Source organism: Paramisgurnus dabryanus, chromosome 15 (assembly GCF_030506205.2).
Source record: "Paramisgurnus dabryanus chromosome 15, PD_genome_1.1, whole genome shotgun sequence".
In the NCBI taxonomy this organism is placed as follows: Eukaryota; Metazoa; Chordata; class Actinopteri; order Cypriniformes; family Cobitidae; genus Paramisgurnus; species Paramisgurnus dabryanus.
Window position 1 is genome coordinate 21,770,330 of NC_133351.1, and position 27,805 is coordinate 21,798,134.

The window sequence follows — 27,805 nt, forward strand, 5'->3', positions numbered from 1 at the left end:
GCTGAATATATTTCTTTGTTCTGATGAACATGAAGGAAGATATTTTAAGGAATGTTTGTACCCAAACTTTGTAACAATATGAGAGTTTGTAACACTATAAGAGGTTTGGATGAACTATCCCTTTAAGCTCAAATTGAGATAAAAACACAATTTTATCAAGACAGTTTCAGGCAGTGGCGGTTCTACACGGAGGCCAAGGGTGGCCCGTGCCTCTGTAGACATGTCCCTGGCCACCCCTGTGGCCACCCCGTGCTGACCAAATAAAAAAGTATACATTTATTTTGATTTTACACGCGAGCGCCAAAAGCGGAACTAATGCGACGCAACGTTCTACACGGGCAAATTAGAGCGGCGCACCCAACCACTGCACTGTAGCTGGCTGAGGGCTGCGGGTGATGCTCGGCGAGTGTCTTAATTCGTTCCCAATCTCCCGATGTTGAGAATGTGTATGCAGGTTTGGGCACTGGTAAGGACTCTAGCTCACTTCACATTGGGACACAGTTCACTTGTTCTCCTGTGACGTGGCTGCTTGTTGCACGTTGTGATCATTCACAGCTGTCACTCATCAACAACCGGCAAAACCAACATCTCGCTAACTTTTTAAATAGTACATTGTAAAAAGCGCTTAAATATACGTGCATAAAATTGGAGGAATATAATTAAATGTTACATATAAAAATGTTTACAATCTAAAATAAATATTATTTTAAATATTGATTAGATTGTGGTCCCTAACTGTCTAGCAATGTGTGTTTATATGTAAACTAAAACAAACGTTTGTCTTTATAAAAGTTTGCATTTCATAAAGTTTATTGAGTAGGCTTGCATGATTTTCAGTTGGAGGGCTTTAGAAAAGATTCCAGCTCCTCTTTTGCACTTGCACTCACTCTTGTATTAAATAAATATTTATATGATTGTAATTTGTAAAGTAAAATAAAGTGTAAGGGGTGGTTTCCCGGAAGGGGATTAGACTAGTCCTCCACTAAAATAAATGTAAGATCTGTCCAAACTGAAAACAACTTGCACTGACATATCTTAAAATACATCAGTGCCCTTTGTTTTGCTTCAAAATGCACACAAGTAATGTTTTTAGTAAGGCATGTTTGTTAAAACTAGTTATATTTCCTAATTAAACTAAGGCCTAGTCCTGTCTCAAACTAATTCCTGTAACCACCCCTATAATCTTTAAATATAATTTCTTGCCATTTTTTATGTGCCCCTCTGGTAAAACACTGGCCCCTCCTTGGCCCCCCTAGTGAAATTTGTCTAGAACCGCCACTGGTTTCAGGTAATGTGCATGCTCACAGGTTGGCAAGGGTCTTATATGCCTCTGTACTGGGGTGACCTTGAATAGTCAAAGATTCGATGCATCAATAGGAGAATACTGATTCAACTACTAATCTCACAGTCGAATCGCAGCAGATGTGTTATGAAATGAGGATCATTCAATTTTTGCTGTATATTGGTGCACATTATCTGATTTCACATATAACAGCTTTCTCACAATATATTAATATACAGCTTATTATGATAATGCTATGCAAATAATATGTGAAGAAGTAGCTTTTAATAAATATTTTTAAAATGCGTTAATAAATCCAACAACCCCTGTGACCGGGCTACACGTCCATAAGAGGTTTCTATGTTAATAAACCATTGCCTCTTTGTTTCTACATTTAAAAGACAAAGCTGGCAATTCTGGCTATACTTTCGTTCTTTAATAATTTCTTTATTTTATTTATAAATCACTCGGGGTTATCTGATTTATCTATTTGGCTCGTGTTTTTGGCATTTTGCACATATTTGTTCTGCATCTTGTTACTTTTGACCTTATTTTATAATTTTTTTTATTTATTATAAACGTAAATTCTGATCTAATTCAAGTCTGTACATTTTGGCTTGCTTTTCGTTGTATTGATGTTGCGCTATTGCGTGCTGGCCATGCTTGCGCATGCAATTTAGCCGGACGGACAAGGTGCTCTGCGTCTCATATTTAGGAGTTCATCAAACTAAACATTAAAAAAACAGATGTTTTTCGACAGGTTTAAGTTTTAAAATGCATTTAAAACAGGGTGGTTATCTTGTCAAAAGTTAAACTACAAAACAGGTAAGCGGTTTCCTTACATTTCTGTGATGAAACGGAAAATATCTGCACTGAACCTATATTTATGCCTGACTCGACTGTCTTTCTTGTGGTTTAAGTCGGTTTTCACTTTCAAATGATAGAAAAGGGATTCCTGACATAAATAATATCATCAGGTCTTTCTGTATCTAAATTGAATACAGAGATGATCAAAGTCAAAGTAAGCAAGCAGGTATTTCTGTGCTAAATAATAACACGTAGTGTCTATAAAATAATTTATTTAAGTGTTTTTCTTGTTATAAATTAACATTTAATGAAGTGTATATTAAGTTTAGTTTTTATCATTTACAGTAACAATCACAAATTATGTCATTTGTCTTTTTTTTGATCACGACTGCTTTGACGCGCTAAATCTCCAAATTAATTAAATCGCTGAATTGTAGCCAGGTTTCAAAGGCAGGATCACATTTGTTATTTTAGGTGTAGTTATCAAAATGTTTTTTGTTATATCTTTGTGTGATGTTCTGTAGATTGTGTGTTAAATGTTATGAGGAATGATTAAACAAATGTTTATGTTGCCTTACATTTTACCTTAAAAAAAAAAAAATGCATTGTCAGTTTTGTCTTCGTTCATCACTTGAAAGACAGTTTTGGTCACTTTATCAGAAAGTTGTTTATGTGTGCTGCTTGTGAAATAAAAATAAAAGTTAACCATTTGTTGACTACCTGGTCTGGCCCCCTCCCAACCCATGCACAGCACACACATATAGATGATTCAACTATCGGTCAACTATAGAAAGACTCGACAATTCTGATTCGAATATGTAAATCCTTAGTCGAGGACACCCCTACTCTGTACAAAGCCCCTCCCCCTAATAAAGATCAGTCTCACTGCAATCGATTGATGAAGATGATGCTTGGTCTTGAACTCTTTCCCCGCCAGCTTTTTTTTTTTAAGTTGCGAGCCAGCGCCAGGATTTTTTATGATTTTCACAAAAGTTTAATGCCTTCCAGAAAATGTTCTTCTTTAAATATATAAACATACAATATATCAAATGAAAGAACAGCCCCTTTGTTTTGTTCTATTTTGATAGAGATCAGATTCAGAGTGATCCTCAAAACATATACAGAGTTTGAACTGTTTGCCCTAACTGCACCCCAAAGGAACCATTTTAACTAATACAGCAAAAAAAAAACTAAACCTTATTAAACCATCTAAACATACTCTAATCATTTGTGCCTAAAAAACAGTACTGCATTTTTGTGTAATGCTCATACATTTTAAGCAGGTTTTCTGGCTCAGAACATAGAGCACCTCATATTGCCTATGTTTAATATTAATCTGATAAGACAAGAACATGCTTTAACCATCCCCTTTCACTTAGCATTCATTTAGCATGTCTATTAATTCTGACAGAAGTGACCGTGAACCAGATTAATTCAGATATGACCGTTCCCTGACCAAGGTACATTATTCAGTTTTTGGTTTAACAGCTGCGATTAATGCTGATGGCAGACAGCCTCATCCATCATCACAACAGAAAGAGAGAGACAGAGAGGAGAGAGAAAGAGAGGGGGGGTAAGTGGTATGAAAGAGGGAATAAGCAATTCTAGGAAATCCTAAATATAACATGATATCAACATGCTGTGTTCATGTTATTAACAGCTTATAACATACAAAGGTGTTGCAGCTCTCTACAAATGAAACTCCTATGAGATTATATTATATTGTTTATTTATAAAATGACGATTAAACCAACTTTTATGTTAACACTGCGATGATCTCCACTGTCTTCAATGTCTGCACCAACCAAAGAGATCTAAAATACACTTAAAACAGTCTATTACCTTTTTCTCACGCAGGTCAACTTTCTGAGATGTAATGTAAGCTGTAAAAGACATGCGAGTAACCTCTTTGGAGCCACAGACATCAGGACAATGGTAATTCACTGATGTTCAACAGACAAGTCCTTCAATAGCAACTTTTTTGTGGGGGAAATTTACCATCTAAACCTGCCAAAACTTGACCCACTGTATAAATGAAGAGTTTCGTTGCAAAACGAGATAAATCCATTTTTTTTACATTTTTGTCAAAACATGTTTCTTATTATGTTATCATGTTATTATTTTGTTTTATGGTGCTACTTAGCTGTATTTTTTAAGTTATGAAGGTTTAAATCAAAACAAACCAACTGCAGTTGAATTGATATTAATTGGAATGCACAACCAAAAAACAAGATTTCTGAAAAATTAAAAAAACGGAGTTATCTCGTTTTGCAACGAAACTCTGCAAATATACTTGTTAACTCTGAAATTTATACCATTTGTTGTGAATTTATCGTGTTTTTTTCCTTAGTCCTCCTCCATAAATAAATCCCTTCAAAATCTTATCAACATTAGCCATGTTTCCATCCAAAGTTGCGTATTAAGCGTATGCGCATAATTGCAATATCGTATTAAACATCTGCAAATAAAGCATGCATTTCCATCCAGTGAGCTGAAAAGAGCAAAACCATCACTTCCTGATAAACTGGTGCTAAATATCAGTAAGAAAAGCGTAAAGCCACTGTAATTAAGCATTTTCGCGTATAATCACATGAGAGCGTTTGCAGCCGGAAATGAAACACTATAGGCTACACCTGTTATGTGCTTTCGGATGTGGATTCCTGCTGTTTGAGTTCACATTATCCAAACCAAACCGGTTAATCAGACCCTGGCTGGCTTGCAAAGGTGGGCTAGAGCGTGTTTAACTTGTGCTCAGGTGTGGAAATGTGCAGTGTCACCGTGCACTAAACGACTCACAATTAAAAAAACATACAGACAGCTCCAGTGTTAAGAGAGTGCTTTACTTCCTGTTTTCTTCAAAACAAATCACATCCTAATGACGAAAGCGTGCCCGGGTTCAGATCACTCAAAGTACAGTGAGTGTGTGCATCTGGGGGAGTAGGTATGGGGACAATCGTGCTGTTAGGTATAATATGAGTGAAAATATCTAGCTTCCAGTAACGCCACCATCTTAGTCGTGTCATCATTCAAAAGAGAGTGTACGCAGTTTGCGGAGGGTTCTTTGCTGCTGCTCTGTGCCCCTGATGTCAGCATTTGTCATACGTCACTAAGAAAAGTGCGTACACTACGCTGATACTCTCTCCTAAGTGCGGAAGCGACTAAGATGACGGCGTTACCGGAAGCTAGTTATTTTCATTTATAAAGTTTTATATACGGATATTTCTAAAACAAAACGGCTTTTGTTTATCCCCTGGAGTCATTTGGATTACTTTTGTGAAGGATGGATGCACATTTTTTTGGACTTGAAAGAGGTGGACCCCATAAAGCCCAGTGCACACTGAGATTTTAGCCTCGATTTAGTTGTCTAGGCTAAAATCTGCCGTCTTTGATCGCTAGTTTGATATGTTCACAGACAGCCGATTAATGACAGTTACGATCAAAATTTTCCTCCGACAAAACTCTGGCAGTGTCAGAAATTTTGAGACATAATCCTGCTGTGTGGACTCTCCCTACGACAACCGGCAGATCAAGAACGAATAGAAGCATTGAACCCGATGATGCAATTAGCGCGACAACTACAAACCAACACAGACAATGTCAAAAAGAGCCAGGTGGACATACGCGCTGGAAATACAAATGCCAGGTACTCGTCTCCTTCGTTTTTTCTTCTTTTTATGCTTAAGATAAGTCATGATTAAAATGAACCCTAGATGTTGTTTCATTTTGCTAGCCTTTGCTTCAGCGTGTGTTCACCCAGCTGTCGCCGATCGCTGACGTAAAACTACGAACGCGTTTGTTTTTTAAAGTCTTTAAACTCATACAGTCTGAAATTTGGACACAGTGTATACCCGGCTTAAGAAAAATCTATGACATTTTCTAGAATGATGGACATATCCATCTCGGACAGCTTGAGGGTGAGTAAATCATGGGTTTATTATAATTTTTGGCCAAACTATCCCTTTAATGTGCATCTCCAAAATGGTGGATGGAAACATAGCTAGTGTGAAACACTGAGCCAGACACTTAGCCTGGTCCAAATATAAAATATCCTTTCATGCTGAGAGTAGAATAAAGACTCTTCATATCTGATAGAAGACAAAGTAAAAACAACCAATAACGAAAAGAACAGAAACTGGAGAGGAAGAAATCCCATTAATGGGTTAGGATGTGAATGCAGACAGAGATGGAGAGCAGGAGACACGAGACCCTTGGGGACACTCTCCAGCCTTACTTCATTCTCTGACTTCTCTTTTGTCTGCCATTTTTTCCTCAACATCACCAGCTAATTCTAGAGACAAAGCTCTGCCCGTTCACATTGTTTCCATGGCGCCAGTCCTGTCTCTTGGATACCATGACGTTTCACATCAACCCGCATCACTACAGGTTTACTTCAAAGTGCCACCATAATCTGATCAAAAACCGAAAGATTCACTCACTTTCAGAGGACTTAAGTCTTTGGAGAGTCATGGGGTCCTGAACTATTGTTATTACAGCTGTGTCAGTCGTCTGCCAAAGCAAGCGGCTTACAACTGTGAAATAACCTGAGAAATAACTGTATCTACAAACAAGAAACTTGTCTCTAAACCACTTTCTCCAGGTGTTAGATTATACAGAGCAAAACAAGCAATATGATTTTCAAAATCATTATTTGATTAACACTTTCATTGTACTTTACCATGTTAAAATGTAAAACAAAAACATAATTATATACATAGTGATTTGCTTCAAATGCTGTATGTGGATGGCTTTACGAAGTGATTTTAGCTGTCTTTTGTGAACTCATCTACTTACCACACTAAAATCTAAGTTTTGTTCGATCCACTCCTGGCCGTCCTTAAACTCGTCATGGAGGCCCATTATGTACAGGGTGTCCAGGGCGTCTACTATGGTGGCCCCCATCTGGGAATTACCTGCAAAGATGATATAGATATAAATAATTACTAAATACATATTGATTACAATACACTTAATAAAAAATCTACAAAACATTTACACAATCAAGATGCAAGCAGTACTCATTTGCACAAGTGAAGCCAAACATCATAATACAATAAAAATATAAAGCCAAATATTTTATTACAACAGGCCAAATAAACGTGAAAGCACTGCTGACCCCAGCCAGTGGGAGGCACCATAGCTCCATAGAGAGAGAGGCTGAGCTTGCGTGACTGATGACATCATAAAAGCCCCAGAACGCACAGCACCCTGGGACACAACTCGTGTGTGTTAAATTTTAACCTTGGGATTCAAATATGTGGACTCCCAACCATGTTGATGAATGCTTGGCTTTTACAGAAGTCTAGTTTTTTATTATGATACTGACAGCTTTATCACACGCTCATCTTTTCCACCTCATTTCCCCACAAACTAAAGAAAGAAAAGTGATGAATGTGGTCAGTCTATCTTATTATAAATTTCAGCAAACGGATAAGAAAGAAATCACCATAATGAACGATAGCTTGATTTGAATATAAATTCTTAATCTATTTAGGAAAAACATATTTCAACAAAAACTCAGAGAGAAAAACTGACTATGAGAGATGCTTGTGTTGTATCTTTCACATTTAATTTGTGAGCTGCAGTGTTACTGTACTATCATTATTACTGTCAAAGGCTTTAAATCACTGTGAAAAATACCAAACACATCTCTCAGATGCGTTTTAGATCAGACCAACAACCAGATTGTCCCAGGACCTCTGCCAGGGCTCTACAATAACTTTTTTCACTGGTTGCACTGGTACGCCTAACTTTTTTTCTTAGGTGCACCAGCACAAAAGTTAGGTGCACCCAATTTTTTTTTTTGACCGCGTCACATTTATAGGCCACCCAAAAATGAAAATTCTGTCAAAATTTACTTACTCTCATGTTGTTACAAACCTGTATAAATGTCTTTGTTCTGGTGAACATGACTAAAGATATTTTGAGAAATTGGTCGCACTTTCGAGCCCTGTCTGCCAATCATTTTTGCATTTTATCCTGCTTTTTACAAGGCCTACAGGACTTTTCCCTAACAGTATGCCTATAACTTTTTTTTGTTTCTACTGGACCATTTCTTAATACATCTGTAACGTATCTCTATCTTTGACTAGCGTTTTGTCCTCTACAGCTGGGTTAAACAAGCCACCAAAAACATTGACACGGTTTATGAAATCTGGCATGGTTGGCCAAGTCATAAGGTTGAAATCAATTCTCAATAAGATATTTATGCTGTATCATACGGTCAAGCTAACATCAGCCTATCACACCAAGCAATCAGATACTATAAATTGTACCCTTTCCCATTCTCAAAAATTTTTCTCAGACACCCAGTGCTTATCGGGCGATGGATCCTCAATGCCTGATCTGTGAGTTTACAATCATTACTCCAGCCCCTGGCTTTTCTCCCCGTCCTGGCCTGGACATCAGGTTTTACCATAACTGAATGAATCTTGATTGGCATTTACACAGGCTGGCATTCTAGATGCCAAACTTTGCTTGAGTAAATCAAATTGGACTCAATAAAGTTACTTGGGGAATTCCAGTAGCAGGCAGTCCAACCTCTTTATTTTTTCCTTGGCTTCCTGTAATCCATCTTTCGATCCCACTCTCTGTAATTTTGTAGCGCCGGTGCCAGTTTCATTTGGCGACAGACCGAGTTGTTCTAATACGAGCACATGCCAGCCAGCCATGATTTCATTCTCCCAAATATCGTTTTTCTTCAGGTTCTCCACTGCCTCATCAGTTTAGAAGTAAACAGTGCAGAGGTTTTTTTAAGGGCTTGATAAAGCACAGGCTTGAATGAACTGAGATTTTAAATAAGGAACAGAAACAGCCAAAAGTGTGACTCAGATAGCTTTCACCAACTGCTCCTGGTCAAGGGCACAGAGTGGAGGAGAGAGAGGTTTTGTAGCCAAACACTTTATAGCTACCGGTTTAATAGTACCCACCAATTATGTATGTACTGCCCAAAACTCAAATATCCTGTGTGTGTATAGAGATTAGGCGTGTCACGATTCTTCAAATCCTTGATTCGATTACATTTTCGATTCTAATGTCACGGTTCGATTCAATTATCGGTTTTTACATTTTTTCAAGACAAAAAAATGCTATGCCATTATTATTTATTATTATTCCTCGCATGGGGGTTTGTGGGCTTCACTTTACGCGAGAGAGTTTGTAGAGAGAGGATTCCTTCTTGCACGCACATGGACTTAATGCACGCTTTTTGGACTCCTAGCATCTGAAATAAATCCAGGTTGTCATAAACAGCTGCGCTTCTCTCTGTCTCACGTACACACGCTCTCACATCTGTCCAAAGTCTAAACATAAACTAAAGTAGTAATCCTTAAGTATTTGTTCAGTTTTTTGCGTTTCATGTGAGCTGAGGCAAACTATCCCTTTTATTCAAAATATAACCCACTGCATCTCTGAGTTTTTTTTCCCCGCTGGGCAAGCCGACTAGATGTGACATGGGGTGTGGAAAATAAAAGAAAATAAAGCAAGAAAGTAAAAACATTAAATTAGGGATGCAATGGTTCTCGGTAAAGAATCAAACCTGTCTTGTTATCCTCCCATGGTTCGGCACGCACGTTAACTGCAGTGCACCGTGTTTGATACGACCACGCATTTTTAATATAGTTTGGTAAAAAAACAACACATAAAAACGCAAATGTATGGTTCTGAAAACGCTCTGTGTGTGTTTACCTGACAGGCCTGTCCAATCAACACGTAGTATGCAAATCTGTTGCCAACCTCACAGTTCCTCCTCACGTGTTGGTGTGTGTATGTGTGTTGCGGATCGTTAAGCATGGCAAGCGAAGGAGAAAAGTGGACAAAATTTTAAAATTTGCATGGCGAGAGTGCCATATGGTCAAGGCAATACATCTAATATAATGAGTCGCTTGTCTTTTGTCCCCGTAAACATACACACACCAAAACGTACCGACACCGTGACACACACCGAAACGTGAGTAATTTGAACCGTTGCACACCGGAACATTTTGGGTTTGCTTTCTGTTGGTCAATTGGTTACATCATTTTGACAATACATCATTGGTTACATCATTTGGACAACCAGACACGGATAACACGACATATGGCTGCATCCGAAATCTCTTAAATGCTGCCTTCGGAGTGATCAAAGCATCAAGGCAGGTCCAAAAACAATGTTTGGTTTACTTCCTGTCTCCTGAGATCATTGTCCTATCCCACAATTCTATGCGTGTGTGGGAAATTTGATTGGTCGGTTTTTGGTTCGGAAAATTAAATGGTGGCTAAGAAAGCGTCTGAAGCACAAATTCAGTGTACATAATCTTATAATTTCACTTTCACACCTTTTGATTTAATTTCTAGCGAGAAATTAGTATTGTAGTTTTTAAAAATGGGATTTTTATTACAAAGGCACTCTTTGTTTAAATTTCAAACAGAATTGTGTTACACTATGAAGGCTGTCCGAATGGGTTTCCCAAAGCTGCCTTCATGCCACCAAAGTCATGGCCTCATGAGGCAGCGAGGCAACAAGTCAGCTGCCTTAGTTTCTGGATGCAGTCATAGTTTCCTCTTATTTTAAATGTGGCGAGAGCTGGAGAAAAAACATCTGTACAATAGGGCTGTGCAAAAAAAAAAAATCGCCTGCAATTCTCACGCCTGTTTCATCAGTGATTCTGGTTTCTTGATTAGAAGTAAATCGCCATCACCTGCTTTCAGATGGAGGGGCATTTACTACACAGAGCCGTAGTTCACCAAGAAGCTAGGCAAAATCGCATAGATTATCGGAGTCGATTTTCCTCGATTATGAAACGGATTTTGCCTTGCTTCTCTGTAAAATACGGCTCTGTGTAGTAAATGCGGCACCATCTGAAAGCAGGTGTCCCGACGGCCTTGCAGGGCTCTAAAGCTAAGGTATCTGATGACAAAAAAAAAAACAGCAGTCATTCAAGCCCTAGCAAACAAGACTTTACTAGTACTTATATTTAGGGTTAAGGATTTGAATTAAATATTTGTGCCACAGATTTCACACCTCAAATTTGACTTCAAATTGTGTGGGTTTGTTGAGGAAATGTGCGCCACCACTTTTCAACCAACAACATCATGGTGGTGACACACTGGATCCTATTACATTAACTATAAATATTTATTTAACTACAGTTATGCTTGGAAGCAATTACATCAGTACAAAAATAACTAGGATTCTTACACGAGACCAGACATACAGTACAGAAAGACCAATTAAAGTCCACATACCAAATAGCTTCAAATGTAACCCAAGCATCTTTGAAACTAAAAACCATGACGCCTAATTGCCTTGTGGCTTTATTTTGTATGCAGCATCTCGCTAAAGGAATTCTTTATGATGGCCAATTTGTTCTCCATAAAGTGCACAGAGACCTTGCACATAAAAAGGAGGTGCAATTTCCATAAATGACTCATGAGGCCAAAAGCAAAATGCTGAATTCTAAATAACAGTCAATCATTGAGCCAGTAAAGATAGCCACTGTGATAGGCTGTTTATATCCGTCTCATATAATACAGAATAAATGAAAGGTCTAAATTTGTTGCAGGGTCAACCAGTGCTCCGGGTTCTTCATCTCACTACACCACACATGTTAGGTATTGCATACATTTTCAGGATGGACATCTTGCCTTTTCCTCAAGACACTTAACTTTGCCGATTCTCTCGAAAATGAAAATCCAACATTAATTTCAAGCTTGAGTGCTGTTAACGCTCAGGATATTAGATGAACATTTAAGGTCACAAACTTATTTCCGCATTACCCAAGAGAAATGTGAGTAGCACGCGGAAAAGCGTCTGAAGCAGAACAAGATTCACGCTATAAACCTCCATACTGTCAGAAGTGATCACCCCACCGGCCCATTTGTGTTAACACCCCAGCTGTGGTATATTCACAGGCAGTGTGTTCTTTGGGGACCTGTACATTTGCTAGAAGCCTTGGGCAGCTTTATTTTGAAAATACAAGCAGTCAAACCGCAAACCAACTGGAGTGTGACTGCAGATGTGGGTGCTGCAAATGAAACTACAGGCTCTGTGGATCTTCAAGTGTGCAGAGGGTTAAAGCAGCAAGATTCAGTAAATATTAAGAGAACAACACTGGAGAGTTTAAGTGCACTTGCGGGTGTACAGTGAATTTGCAGGGGATGAGAATGTCACTGGTTTATTGAAAACAAAGATCTCGACTGCTAGCTTTCCAAGTGTTTGCTTTGAACACCGTCAGAGAAAGGTTAAAAAATGGTCCCAGCTGTCACTGAGGCAGTACCCTTTTAAAAAGTACACCTTTGCACCTTGTGTTCATATTAAGTACCTCAAGGTACATATTGGTACCAAATGTACATACATACAGTACTAGGACATTTCTAAAGGGTACTGCCCCAGTGACAGCTTGGGACAAATTCTTCTAAATGTGTATTTCCCAATCCCAGACTTGAACAGGTAATGCTGTTAGCACCGATTTGCTTAAATGTAGCTGAAAATGGCATTCGCTTTTTAAATAAACTTAAATAAAAAGTTATCAAACATGACCCTAAATAACTGTGCCAACAAAGAAATAAAATCAAATTGGCAATGCATTAATAAGCATAACAAATCAAAATTCAGTTAATAAATGCTTCACAGCTCACGGTGAGCAATTACATTTTGAATTCAGCTAAAATATGCCAAAAAATAAGAGCTGTTTAGCTGAATCTGCTAGTGCTGCATACCAGAAAAGGTCGGAGGTGGGAAAACTCAGCTGAAATTCCTCAGAGGTTTCGGGTTTATTTTTGGGTGCCTGACCTCATGCATTTGTCCAGTTGTTAATTTAAGTGTTCTGAAGTTTATTGGGCAAGTAACACTAACCTTTTAACTCTGTGTAAATCTGTTATATAGAGTAAGTGCACAATCACGCTCCAACTACAGGTTCCCACATCCTAATAAAACATCAGCATTCACGTCACACAAGTTCAGCTCTCAAGGGCACGCTGGTGTCTGTCTATCTCTTATGATCCCCTAATGAATATCTGCATAGACATCAGCAGCTTATTTCCATCACCGCATCCTCCTATGTTCTTACATCTCTGCTCTGCTTGTAATTTGGTGTTTGGTGTGTGCTGTGCTTGCTGTCAATCACTGTAAGTGGCTGATGAATATTTACTGAGCCGCAGCACTTTGATGAATTGCTGTAGCTGTGATGCTGAGAGAAACAAGTGATCTCTCAGACACACACACAGAGTCATGCACCCTTTTAAAGCAGAGACGTATGGGTAATGCTATTTCTCTGGATGGCGGGATAGGTACGCCTTGCCTTTCATTTCCACTTTTTCCCTCCCTCAATCTTCCTTTGCTTTCTCCGTTCTCAAAAGTTGTTTTGTTTCTAGGTCTCAGACAGCATGTCACAGGCTTACGTGCATTCCTGGCGGGCCGGCCGGAACCAAATCGTCATGATTTCCCACCTGCGCTTGGCATGTTCCCATCTATTATAAGTTTAATCCCCACAGAACCCTGGGAAAAGCAGCGGGAATTGAGCTGGAATGAGTCAGTCAGAGGTGTTAGGGCATTCGTGGCAGCTCTTTAAAATTTTGAAAAGACACTGGTTGTTTATGGCAAACCACAATGGGATTCTCAATACTGTAGCACCAGTAAAAGCAGCAACAGACTGAGCAAAAACTGTTATGCAATCTACATCTACATCACGTTTAAGCTTGCTGTGGGAGTGTTCACTTCCTACGGGATGATAGTAACTGACAAAGACGATGTTGGAGGATTATGTGCGCAACAGATCCAAAGCATCAATGACAAATCAGTAATGCAATTACGAATGAAAGGTGAAACTAAAAAGCGAGCGCGCATTCAAACACAATTTCATTCGATACCTGATGCACAAGTTGCATACAACATTACACAAACAAATCTGTGAGAAAATGCAAAAGCATTAAAATATATATATTCCTATCTAAGATAGCCAGACAGGCAGGGCAGAGATACATTTTGGTAGCCCGACTAGAAGGCACAATAGCCCCGGGATTTCAGGCTAGCGATTTTGCGAGCCCTGCATAAGATAAAGGAACAAGCTTATAAATAAGCTATTTATACTGCGTATCATGAAGACAAGTTAACATTCTCAAAGTCTCTCACACACACATTGTCAACCGCATGATTTAATTGGTTTCTCATTACGTGGCAGTTATAAGAGAAGTCACACAGCAGGACTACAACCAAAACATTTGACACTGTCATAACTTCAGAAGCTGATTCACTGCAAAGGCAAATAATCCGCCATCTGCGATACATCACATTAGGCCTTCCAAAACTGTCAAAAAAAAATCTTTTACAAAAAGGCAAAAAATCTAAAGTAACGACACACATTGTGTACACACTGCAAACTCAGCTTAACTCAAAGTATACCTAATACCACTAGGCAGAGTACAATAAATAAATTGCTTTAGATCTTTGCCGTGGGCGGTCTTCTGCACGCTTGCCCAAAATGCTTTAGACTGGACCATGAATCTTCTAGTAGACAGCGATGGTCTTCAGGAAAATGCAGCTGTGAAAGCAAATATGATGAATGTGTAGACTACACACACAGTATGACACACATATGCATACTTACAGAATTATATATGAGACTATGCCTTGTGTAAGACACTTACAGGCTACATTTTGCACATATTAATTTACGCACTGTAAGTTCTGTTCTAAAAGAATCCATCAACACACGCTCAGATGCCAGTGCTGGCACGGCCTGACTTATTGGATGCGTTTGCCGACTGCAGGGAACGGTAAATTGGCAAACTGGTATAGTAGGAAGTGGACCTGAATGCAATTTGCAGTTTATTCTGCTTTATTGACTTATGTGGCCTTCATATGGCAAGCCTAACCTACACAACTATACTCAGACACTTTAGACATACTGTAAACACATAAGGATCAGTTTGCTTTATTCCTGGTGGTTTAGTCCCAGAGTCAGTGTTTAGGCATAAAAGGTAAAACAACCAGAATGCATCATTTACAATACAACAGTACAGTACAAAAAAAAGACAAATAAAAATGCTTTTTAAGGACACTCGATTCTTATCTATATCCAAAAATCCATAGCTGTAATTGCATTGTTCTCCAAAATGATGCCGTTTCAATGAAAGCTGATGACAATAATATAGGCTTTTAAAAGCCCTTTGAAATCTAAATTAAGCTGGACATTTAGAGCAGAATGCATCATTAACTGAAATGTAATATATTTTATGTAAATGGTTCGAAAACACAAGAGAAGAAAACCCCACAATGCACTTTACTAGTAGACTGATTTGTGCTTGTTGCCCACAAATGAATATTAACAATGCATGACCTTGGAATAAAATGCAAATAGATGAATAATACAAACTGATTGATTAACTTAAGTTTCCTTTATTCTTTACACAGCAAAGTCAAACTGCCTGCTAAAACTTAGTAATAGACTGCTTATAACCACAATAGATTAGAGAGTATGAATCATTTTGCAGTCTAATATTGTGAGGACCTCTCTATTTAACACAACCTTAAGATGAATCACATTAGACACACGCAGAATCTACACAATTAAAACACTCCTGAACTCCAGTGTCAAGCTCTTTTGTCTCTGCATTGCAGGAGAAGGGAGCTGTGGTTGGTACCTGCCTGAACCCAACAGCGTCCACCCCTCTGCAGCTGTTTCTGAAGTCACTACGGAGAAGACAATATGACCCATGGCACAGCCCCACCACTCATTACAACATTAACAACACAGTGGGCTCATGCACTGATGAAGCACAAGCTCAAACACACACACACACACACACACACACACACACACACACACACACGCGCACGTGCGCATTTAACTGACATGCTGTGAAGCTGTGTATACTTGCCCATGTTCTCCGCAGTCAAACAGAAAATCACACGCATCATTAAGAAAATATTAACCACCTAGGGAACACAATTTCATGGGCAGCACTGAGATGCATATATAATTGCAGATTTTGGCGAGGCTGGTGGCTGATGGGAATTAAGCAAATGAGGTCATAAATACAGAAAATGAATGGAGAAGTCAAAACCGCAGGCAGAATGAGGAAACTTTCTCTCATTTGAATCGATTTTCTTGACACGATTTCCTTAAACAGCTGGTTTTCCTGCTTTCTCATTCACTCCCTATTCCCTGCTCCCGGGCTCAGGCATCTGGATCCTGTATTTGAGCTGTATTTTGTTTGCACTCGTTTCGATGGCCTGTGCACGGTTAAGCCCGGTTCACAATGACGATGCAATAAAGTTGCTGTTTTCCTGTGTTGTTGCTGTGTCCAGGGATTCAACAAACTTGAGAAAACTTTAACGGAATTCAAATGAGCAATGCCACAATAGCAACACGACTTATGGGAGTGGAGATGATATTACATAATTTTGCAACATTCAATGCTGCAAAATATATAGACTTTATTTTCAAGTAAAAAAATATTTCTAAAAAATATTTGTTTTGACTGAACACATACACACATTACTGGTGGAAAAAATGTATACCCTTTAATGCACTAAATGGATTGAATAAAGGTGTCTGCTATGTAATAAAATAGGACATTTTGTTTTACAAGCAAGAGCTCTCATTACTTAAAAGTTATGGTCAGTTTTGCAGCCCACCTGGAGCATCCAGGAATTACTAGCCTACAATAGTACAGCAACCAGTTGCTTTAGCTCAGCACTCCCAGTCAGGCTTTCCTACAGAATCCACGCCCGCAGATTTCAGTGGAATTTTGCGGATTTCAATGCTCGCCATTGACAAGCACACACATGGCATAGCCAGGGTTGGAAAATGAGTGAGGTCCAGGGGTAAAAAAAAGAAAAAAAGGATAAAAAAGGGCAATAAAAAACCCTTTAAGTACACTTCATAAATGTATTATTTTGTGCAAAAATGTTGTAGTTAATATCAAAAATTAGTCTGTAGTACTTCTAAAGATAAACTAAACAGTGCTATTTTGAGACATCATTTAATTTCAATAAACTAGGAATCTGTTTAAACTGCTATTGCATACTTTTTCAGGTGCATTTAAATACTACTCAAGTAGAACTATACCTTTTATTAGTATATGTGTAGTTCATAACTTTTACAAAATATTTATTTAAATGTAGTTTTAGTACACTAAAGTATACTTTATTTTTTACCTGGGATCTTGTGTATTTGTCATAACTTTTTTGCCATTTTAGATATACACTCTGTCTTTATGTTTTAGGCTGGACATTAGTATATTATATTTATAAGATCACAATTTGTTAATACTTTACTGTTGACCGGATCATTTGGTGGATAATTCATTTTTTTTTCATGCAACAATGCCTATTACAGCATTATATTAATTGTTTAAATAAGCAATATTAGGCTATATAAAAAAGAACTTTGTTTAGTGCTCTTATAAATGTTTTCAGCTTGACTTTGTTAAATGCTAACTCCTAAACTGAATTAAATAACATAGCCTTCTTCATGCACAATTTTTACATATTTGGTATATTTTATTTAAACCCAGTTGTTTTACATCTTTGTACTGGTGTTATTTTCTAAAGATTTTTAGTGTTGAAAGCATTTCTTACATACATAATCATGATGATCATTCCGTTTGTTATACCAAATGTAGTATCATGTCAGCAATAACCTGCCCACGATGAAAGATGTGCTACTTGATTACTGTTTAGGTGCTGGTCATCCCATGTTCCTAGATATTAATATGAAAACAAACAAAATAGGCCATCTTTCAGAAATAAATCAGAGACATTGCTAACAGTAACCTGCAGATTTAAGGAGATCTCACTTCACTCTGTTGACTATGTGACGCAACAGAGAGAACATATCTTTTTCAAGTTTACATCGCATTGTAAAAATTATGAAATTATCTTGATACGTGCTAAATTCATAATGAAAACTTCTTAATGCAAGCATTTTTATTTCGCTATAAATATATATAATATAATTTTATATTCAAAATATATGTTGGTCCAATTTGATTTCCTCTCTTGCGCACAGTTGCAGTCGTCAGTCTCACTCTCAGCCTTTTTACGAGGTGTTACTGTAAAAAATGCGCTACACATGGCATTTTATAAACCGGAGGGTTTATTTATAGTTCGGATACGGATATTTCACGTCATGTTCGAATGCATATTCGAATATCGATTAAAAAGTGACAGCCCTACTTGACATGCACATTATCTGGTTTATGTTGGTCCGGTTATAATCAGATGACTCCGTTTGGTGTATTCATTTTCATTATATGCCTCAAGTCATAATTTGAGATGCAATTTTGTAATATAAAAGCTTTTACATTTTTTAAATCATTTTGCAAAATTCCACAGATTTTTCCCAAAAAAGTCCACAGTAAAAGCAAAAATATCTCGGCAGATTCCGTCTGGCCCTGCCTATAGGTGATTAGCTTAGCTCTCGTTTTATAACACGACTCTACATTGACGGTGCTTGTTTCTGGAAAATAATATGAAGGCCAAAAATGACCTATTTATTGACATTGGCCCGAGCGGCAGACTTGCAGAGGATCCTTAGCAGATAAGCTGCAGGCCGGTTTGTATTGATTAACAACAGTGCTGATTAAAGACTCTACTGTCTGGATGCTCTGCCTATTATCAGTCAGTAGACCCATTTCTGACCTCAGCTAGCCCTGCCGTTGCCATGGCAACAACACGACGGTGCGACGTTGAACACGATGGTCCATATCCAGCTGCAGGGATGGAGGTCTGTGCCCGAGCCAAAACCTAAATTCGGCTTTCTCTCTCCTCACACATCAGTAAAAGACTCACAATGTACAATGTGTGAAGGGTTCATGCAGAGGTAAAGCCAAATGATTTAAATCAGCTGTGAAAAGAAGCAAAGTATGAAAACAGCAAGATGCTTAGAAAAACGAGAATAATCTCAATTTATGCCTTAGACCTAATGACTTTAGTAAAACACTTTTAGATCTCCCCCAATGTAAAAGCTCTACTGCACATTAGTTGCTACATATTAAAAGGTGCGGAGAGCCTCAGAAACTCCGTTAAAACTGAAATCATATCATAATCTTTTATCATACAGCATCAAAAAGAAAAGTTGTGGTGAATGTGCACGTGTTGACATGGTCATTCTAGTATTGCATCATTGCATGCATAGTGGTGGCGGGCAGATTACGTGATCCGACTCTGTGGTGAGGCTCAGGCACTCTCCTAGTAAACAGGGTGTCTGTTTACACATCAAACTGCTTACTAATCAAAGGTCTGGCCCTTCCAGCAACAGAGGCTTGGTCTTACATGGGTCAGATATTTTTAAAGAAAAAAGTCAATTGAGGTCAACTGAAAGATCAATAGGAGCAAATCCCTGTCCCACCGCAACAGTGAGGTAGTCGGGCAGCGCAGCCGTGTGTGCGGTATCAGCATATTTGATCAGTGTCTGCTTAACAAATACATCAGTCTGTTAGTCAAGAGGTCAGAAATGAGTCACACTTACCAACAGCTTATCAAATCTTAAAGTTTTACGGCCATTAATATTTCTCAATCAATCAGGAATTACTTTTTATTGCGTTTATGAAAACGTTAACATTGCTCTCCCTATGAAAATCTAATTATTTGTATTTTTAATGGTCGTGTTTAACGCACAGCATACTAACCTATGCTGTGAAATGCCACTCTCACAAAAACATTAAAGGTGCCAAAGAATGCATTGAACTAATGTGTTAAATTGTCATTTTATATTTACATAGAACGTATGTAAACTTTATTAAGTGCAAAAAGTAACATTTTTACATGTCCATTTACAACCCTTTGAATAAAATTGTCTATTTTTGCCCTATTTGGAAGGGTCATGAATAACAATGTTGAGCTCTGATCTAAGGCTCATGTCAGTAGCTCACATTAGTAAACATTTTAACATCATTGTACTTAATGTGCAATTTAATGTTGGGGGCGTACATCTCGACTGTGACATCACAGTCGGTTTTACGTTGAGATTGGCCTGTTTTCCAGCAGCCTTTGCGTGTGCGAGGTTTACACAAACAAATGCATTTGAGGCTCACGATACATCATTACCATGTACAGAGCCTTTAGTATTCATCTATGCCCAAGTAAATGCAGTTTTTTTATTCTATTGCACCTTTAACAAACATTTCTAGGATCAAAATAATTACAAGACAAACATCAAAAAAAGGCTGGTTCACTAGTCAGTTTTACAACTGGAGTGATTACGAACAACTAGTTAACTAACCATCTGATAAAAAACAGCAGCAAACATTATAGATCTGGTGTGGGCGAGTACAGCCCAACAGCCAACAGAATGTGACATTACCAAACTGTCAGCAACATGAGCTAGGCCATTAATAATGCCTCTATAAATAGTTTAGGCATGTCTGATTCAAGCTAGCCAACATAAACAAATCAAGCTTTCATTTCATAATGCAAAAGCTCTTTCATCTCTCTTGATTTAAGGATTCAGATCAAACTAACATCAATTAACCTGAAACTGTAAACTCATAACTTCAGCTTTATTCAGGTATTTATGTCAATAAGCATTTGGCAGCACCATTCATTTTACACAAGGAAGAAAAATAAACAGATTGCATCAAGTTTAAAGGTGAAAGATATAATTTTTTTAATGTTAAAATGTCTTTTTCCAAGCCCAGCTAAACATGTAGAGATAAATATGTTTAAAGTTAGCTTTTTTGTAGGTTGAAAATTGTTAACACTGCATAAAGTGCTCAGCATAAATAAGCACACCCCCTTTGAAAATTAAGATTTTTCTTCATTTGTTAGTAAATATGAGACCAATTTGCTGCATTTTTACAAAACAGTTTTATTAAACATGTATGTTTCTAAACATAAGAGTGAAAGTCACTTACTATTCTTTAGGACACCTCATTTTAAATCAATTTGAAAATGATAAAAAATGATAAAAAAAAGTTTAATAAAACTGTTTTGTAAAAAAGGAAGCAAATTGGTATCATATTTACTAACAAATGGAGAAAAATCTTAATTTTCAAAGGCAGTATACACATTTATGCTGAGAACTTCATAATATTTTACATCCGGAAATGGCAACATTTGGGATGAGGCTATTTGTTCTTTCAACCAGAGTTGGGAAGTTTGTAATTATAGTGATGTGAAAATGCAGAACACATTTGAACTTTAAAGGGCACTTATTATGCAAAATCTACTTTTCCAGATAAATGTGTTTACACCATGCCACCCTACCAAAGAAGTCTTATTAGACATGCCGTTTTGATTCTCTTGTTAATGTGACATCACACTGATAAAGCCCCACCCACAGCCATTGACTGACAGTCCTGAGTTACCATAGTTTCTGCCCTCAGCGAGTTGTACGCTCTCCGCCATATCTCAATATTAAGACATTTTTGTCTCAGTAATCAGATTTATTTGAACTGAAAGTGCTTCTCTTCTAGTAAGACAGTGAGGAGCAGTAGCTCATTTGCATTTAAAGGTACAGACATGAAAACAGCACGTTTATGCTTCCACCCAAATTGGGGCATTTTGGACATGCTTTAATAAATTATCTGTGGGTTATTTTAAGCTGAAACTTCACAGACACATTCTAGGCACAACTGAAATGTATATTACATATTGTAAAAATGGCCATAAAAAGTTAGCCTGGTCCAACCAGACTCTCGTACATTCATTTAATTTGAACAGAGAGTCTGGCCACGCTCCATTGCAAAGCGTTACTTCCGTTAAGGAGGGTCCTCGGTTGAAGTTTAAAACTATTGGATCTGCCCAGAGTCACTCTGAATCTGCCATAACCAATCGCTAATGTTTGGTCGTGACGAATCACTCAGTCTGGTGCACGACCTCAACTTCATCGCCCTCTGTTCGCTGACTGGACCTGCAGATTTTTGCCAGAGAAAACGAAACTCTACACAGCAGTCCCAGACGTTGTACTGAAGCGAAATTAAAATTTAGCGGAAACGCGTAGGAGGGCGGAGCCAGGCCAATAAAAGGTGTCCTTTAAAGTTCATTAAAGATGAATTTGCCAAACCTATAACAGTATAAGCTGTTGAATGTAAAATCCTCCATGTTTATGCTCAGCCAGCAATGAACACAATTCGCACAAGGCACACAATAGTTTGTCAAGTGCGTTTGAATAATAGAGTCTATTGTCTCTATTCTCCAAGATAGAGCAAAGCACACAGTGTTCTGCCAACAATTGGTCGGGATAGAGGACGAGTTTTAAGAGGGTACTGTAGGTGAGATTGAAGCCTCTGAGAAAGCTTATCAGAATCATGAAGCAGCATCTCTATTCCCCAACTATTTCTCTTTTATAAACACACATACACACATCAACGCAGACATGACTGTTCATTCCACATGGAGTGTGAGGAAGAGGCTTATTAAATATGAAAAGGGAAATCTGAAAGACACTTCAGCACACCGCACTGCAGCATGCAGTCTCTTATTCGCTCTTATTCTTTCACCCTCTCTCTCTCTTCGTCCCTTTGTTCTTCTTGGATCTCAGAGAAAGAATGAATTAAATCTGTGCCTCATCCAACATTTTGGCTAGTTTGTATGAAGCCCTGATTATGGTTGATCTGCATGGTTTAATATTCTAACTGTAAAACATTTCATTTGTAAAGAAACACATTTTTGAGTAAACCCCAAATGTATGCTGATACTTGATTATATAATGGCCGTGTGTTGATTTTACCATTGGGAAGAAATTATTGTTAGCCATGGTGTACTTTTTAGTCTTGGTTACATCAACAGACAAACAGCTTTGGAGTCAGAGAACGAAAGAAGTAAACATGGCCAATTTTGCGTATGTCTTTGTGTACCCTTATCTGAGCAAAAATCACTTACACATTCAGTTTTCTGGTGTTCAGCCGCAATGCCAAACATCACATCAAAGAAATGATTAAAGGTGGCAAACGTCTCAATATTCAAGAGCACAGAAGCGGATGAAGACTGCCAAAACAGAATCATTCCAGCGCAAGCACTTATTTCCATGTAAATGAGACCCCTACATGTATGTGTGCTTCTTACTTACCGAAGATATTGGTGGAATGTCCTTTCTTGGCGATGGGTTTGAGCTCGTTGTGGCCCCAGCCGTATTGCCTGTAGCTGTCCCACGCATGTTTCATCATCTAGAGGTTGAGAAACGACATGAAGTTAGCCTTGGTCATGAATATCAAACGCTTTGGTTGACATTAACAGTTGATATAGAGGACAGCAGTAAAACCTAATGCAGACAGTAATCTATGGCATCATCATCATTTAAAAACAGTAACATGAAAGCCAAAATTTGCTCTGATAACAACAAACAGGAGCTTACTAAGCAAGCATCTGATGCGAGAAATAAAGCACTTGCAGCCAAGATCCTTTTTTTACCCAGAATCCCAGATGCGGCCCTGACCCTGTCTGCTCTACTGTCATTTACCTTTCAGGTCACCGACCAGCAGCGCCCTGTCAATGTATCCTCACTCTGTGTGTTTTTCTTTTCCCCCCACTAGGGAAAGATGAATGGACACAGTGTGTGTCTGCATCTGTATGTGTGTCTTTGTTTCAGTTGTGGCTCTGGGCATCTTCTCTCCAAGCTCTCTCTTACTCTTTTCCATTAAAGGACTGGCAGAGCTTCGAGCCACTCCACATTTAGACATGTCTTCAAATATTGCCACATCGGAATGTACTCACAACAAGTGCACAGAGTTTGTGTGTTCCTATATAGACAGTTGCTCTGTATTGGAAACAATTGGGTTGCATTAAAAAAATGACTGAGCGTAATGCTATTGTAAGATACCTATGCCCCCCGGATGCATCTGATTGGCCCGTTGTTTTAAAACGGACATGGGGTCTCATTTACTAATAATTATAATAATTTACTAATTTATAAAACATTATGGGATGCAATAACACAACAAATCAACTAATTGACTTTTTGGACTTTTCATTAAATTCACATTTCATTTATGCATTAAGCAGATGCTTATTATATGCATAGGTGTAGAAATAATATAACATGTAGTATAAAAAGGAAAATGTAAATAGAACTGCAAATTATATATCATATTATATGCATTATAATTTTAGTATTTGATTTTAGTGTATATGATTATTGCATACAAGTTGTTTTTTCTTTTTTGTACATTTAGGAGAAATTTTTTCATATTTGTTTCATGAAAACATCCATACACACATTTTAGGCATAAATGTGTGTGTATGCAAGCTTAGTGAATGAGACCCACTGATCTGCTGCTATACGTGACAAATTTGATTTGATTTATAACAGATCTTATTCAAAATTGATCTAATTTGTCAAGACAGCATAAGGTTGTTGCCTACCATCTGAAACAGCTTTCAAGTTTCCATAAAATGCTGCTTATTTAGGCAGCTCAATAGGTTTTGGGCACAGACCTTATGTCTGTAATGAACACAAATGCCTCTGGAGTCACTCTTATAAGTGTTGCTGTAGGCTGCCATCCCAAGTCCGAGCCATGATTTTCCTCCACTTTCTCAGCCCAAGCGGCAAAACCCCAGGAGGAAACCCAGCCAATGAAAAGACGTCAATAATTTCTTTTTGTTCCCAGCTTTCAATCCTTCCATGACCATGCTGAGCGCACCAAAGATTATAATATGCAATCTTTCCTGTAGCTTTTTTTAAGCGCCAAAGGCCGACGGCAGATTAGACTGATTGTTAAACACAATTATGGTAGAAAAATTTACTGCAGACCATGATTATATCAGCCACTGCTCAATTCATGATTGTGATTGCACACTCTTGCCTCATTCTGACGTCCCAAAAAAACTTGATCAGACCGACATTTCCACTAAATGATCTCAAAGAGCCGATTCCTCTAAACATCCATTTGATCATCTGTAACTTTCAATCGCTCTCATGTTTAATTCAAGGGGTGTTCGGGGTTGTTCGGGCTGTCAATTAACAGTTGTTTTGACTAAGTGGAGGCTTTGTGAAGCGTTGAGAGCACAGCCTGTCTAACGCAGAGGGAACTTAAACTGTCTGTTAAATTAAGCTGGGCTTTTAACCACCCCATAAAGAAGTATCTGGCCGGTTCTTGACACTAAGCGCATCTGTCCAACACCATTCAAATTGCACCCGGTGGGCTGTCTCATCAAAAATGCATATATTTGTGCCTTGAAGCAAAATTGCATGTATAAATGTGCTTTTGTGCAGAAAAATCTTTCCACGTTGCATTGCTCACATACTGATATAAACTGTTGAATGTCTCAGTGCACTTACTAAATGTGAACCTGGCTGTGAAAATGTATTAATATCAATTAACGTTTTTATATAAAATAATCTTACATAATCTAAATAAAATTCTGTAAAGTACAATCTTGATATCTTTAATATTGACTGAGCAAGATTTGAAATTAATGTGAGATTATTGAGGGAAATCAAACTTTAATGATCCTTATCTCAAAATTATATATATATTAAACCCCTACCCCAATAGAATCTGCACCTTCTTTTGATAGACCCGCCCCACACATATGCAACCCAGGCAAAGATGTTGGTTAGTAGACACGACCCTTACTGCTGATTGGCTACAAGTGTGTTTTGGTACCTGCCCCGACTCCCTTTTCCAAGGTGTTTTTCAAAAATTCGTGCACCCTGCCTTTAATAAATTATTAAAATCACATTTCAAATAGGGATAGGATGGTATGAAAATTTCATATCATGATTATAGTGATCAAAGTTATCACGGCTATCAATATTATCATTGTTTTGTTAAAATGAAATGGAAATGTTCAAAAAGAACTGATCTGAAAAAAAGAAGTTTTATTTTTGAAAATCACAATTTAATATTTCATGTCCTTGAAATTATTTCTATGGGAAAAAATAAATAAATCTATCTAATAAGTTTACCGTGAATGAATACAATACATTATCTCTTAAATGCCTTCTTGTGCAAAAAACTATGCGCACGCCTGCGTCAAACTAATTCTGGCTGGACAGGATTTACTGCAAGTTTTTAAAATCACGGTAATCAAACACGGTTGTAATGATAATTAAATTTTAAAAGATAATACTAACCGTCAGGAGATTTTACCGTGGTTAATCGTGAAACCAGTAATCATCCCATCCCTAATTTCAAAATGTATCTATTATTTAAAAGCCTAACTAGTTTATACTATAGAGTCAACATTATGCCAATCCGAACAAAGCAACTAATTGATTAATTGGATCTGTCGCTATGGATAGCTACGTATCCGTGTCACCGTGTGGATATCAATTCATGAGTAGACAGCAGACATTTACGATCATCTCCACTTTTCCATCAATCGAACACAGCACATTGTACAGAGAACAAAGAGCGATAGATGAGCCTTGTCGGGTCTTTCTGCTCGACCGCTTGAGGGATGGGGACCGTCCATTGTGCATTTCAATTACCATCAGGCTGCCAGCACACTTGTTTGAACAGCGATCAGTGCTCATATCAGCCCTGCAGGTGGATTGGTTATGCCAGACAGGCCGTGTTTTCAGGGTACATAAAAGTCAGGGTGCAAGAGACAAATTACTCAATTTTCTCAGAAACTCCAAGCAGTAAGAAGGCACCTTTCCCCTAAAGACCCAGTCACCTTTCTTGAAGCTGTTATTTGCTTTTAGATGCTCTAATATCATTTTTCTCATCATCATTGGCCTTTATTTTTGGAGTGCATGACTGCCGGGGAGCAGGAAAGCACTTGGGTGTGTTACAAGGGGCTGGCTGATGGTTATTTCACTGTGCGCTGGGTAAAAAGCATGAGAGGGAGATCCTTTTAAAGCACATCACCCTGTCTGGAAAGATTCCTAGAGCAAAGGCAAAGCCAACTCTAAAGCAGAGAGAGAGAGAAAGAGAGAGAGACCAAAGGATACAATAGGTCTCCAATAATAAAAAGGAGAACGGGAACAAAGAAAGACAGAAAGAAAGAAGTGTGGTTGACTTGTGCCACCTCCCTCCTTGGTTTGCGTTCACGCTGGCGCTTTTGTTTGCCATCAGATTTCACTTTGTTTAGCTGACGTTTGTTTAGTTGCTGTTCTCCAAATTCAATTTCATTGATGTGACCTTCTAAACAAACTGAACCCATAGCTGATTTAAAATGGCTGTTTGGTTTGTTGTCTGGCTTTTCACAATCGGTATGAACACAGCCTTGACTATTGATGATGTAGAATTTGTCTGTTGCAGTATAATGCGTTTCTCACGGCTGCTTGATAATGCAAAATAATCTTCAGCGTGCAGACAGAACTCTACTTCTAATGCATCAGCAACAGAGTGCCAATCTGCAAACCGAGTGCGAACATGAGCAAAACACGAAACTTGCTTTATGAGTCATAATCTAGATCCAGTGAAAAACAACTGCAGCTATATCACCATTCACATTGATGTAAACATTCAATTGTCAGCAAAACTTTACAATGTTAACAGGGGAGACAACCTGATATCACAGGAATTTAGACGAAATGAATTGTACAAAAACATACAATTATGAGAAAAGAGTATTAATGAAACCCGCTAAAAATCTACACAGTGGACCTTTAAATGTACAGCAAATGTCTCTTTTCATTTTCCTACATTTTGCTCTTTTTTGTATATATATTTAAGCTTATAGCACATAGCTCATTCACATTCTTACATTATTTTACGGTCATCACTAAGCTCATATACACCAAAGCAAATTTCTGTATTGTTCCTGTATAGCACAGTGGTAGAGCATTACATTAGCAGTGCAAAATGTCATAGGTTCAAGGGATTACTAATGATTAATCGAAATTA

At 38.0% G+C, this 27,805-nt stretch overlaps 1 protein-coding gene across 1 annotated transcript in view; it reads right to left on the minus strand.

Annotated features, from left to right (window-relative positions):
- Positions 1-27,805, minus strand: part of man1a2 (mannosidase, alpha, class 1A, member 2) — an 85,680-nt gene that overhangs the window by 27,246 nt on the left and 30,629 nt on the right. Inside the window, exons 4-5 of the mRNA XM_065292762.2 lie at positions 23,080-23,176; positions 6,881-6,999 (exon numbers count right to left, since the gene is read on the minus strand). Coding sequence (XP_065148834.2) covers positions 6,881-6,999; positions 23,080-23,176 — 216 coding nt within the window. The remainder of the gene's footprint in view (positions 1-6,880; positions 7,000-23,079; positions 23,177-27,805) is intronic.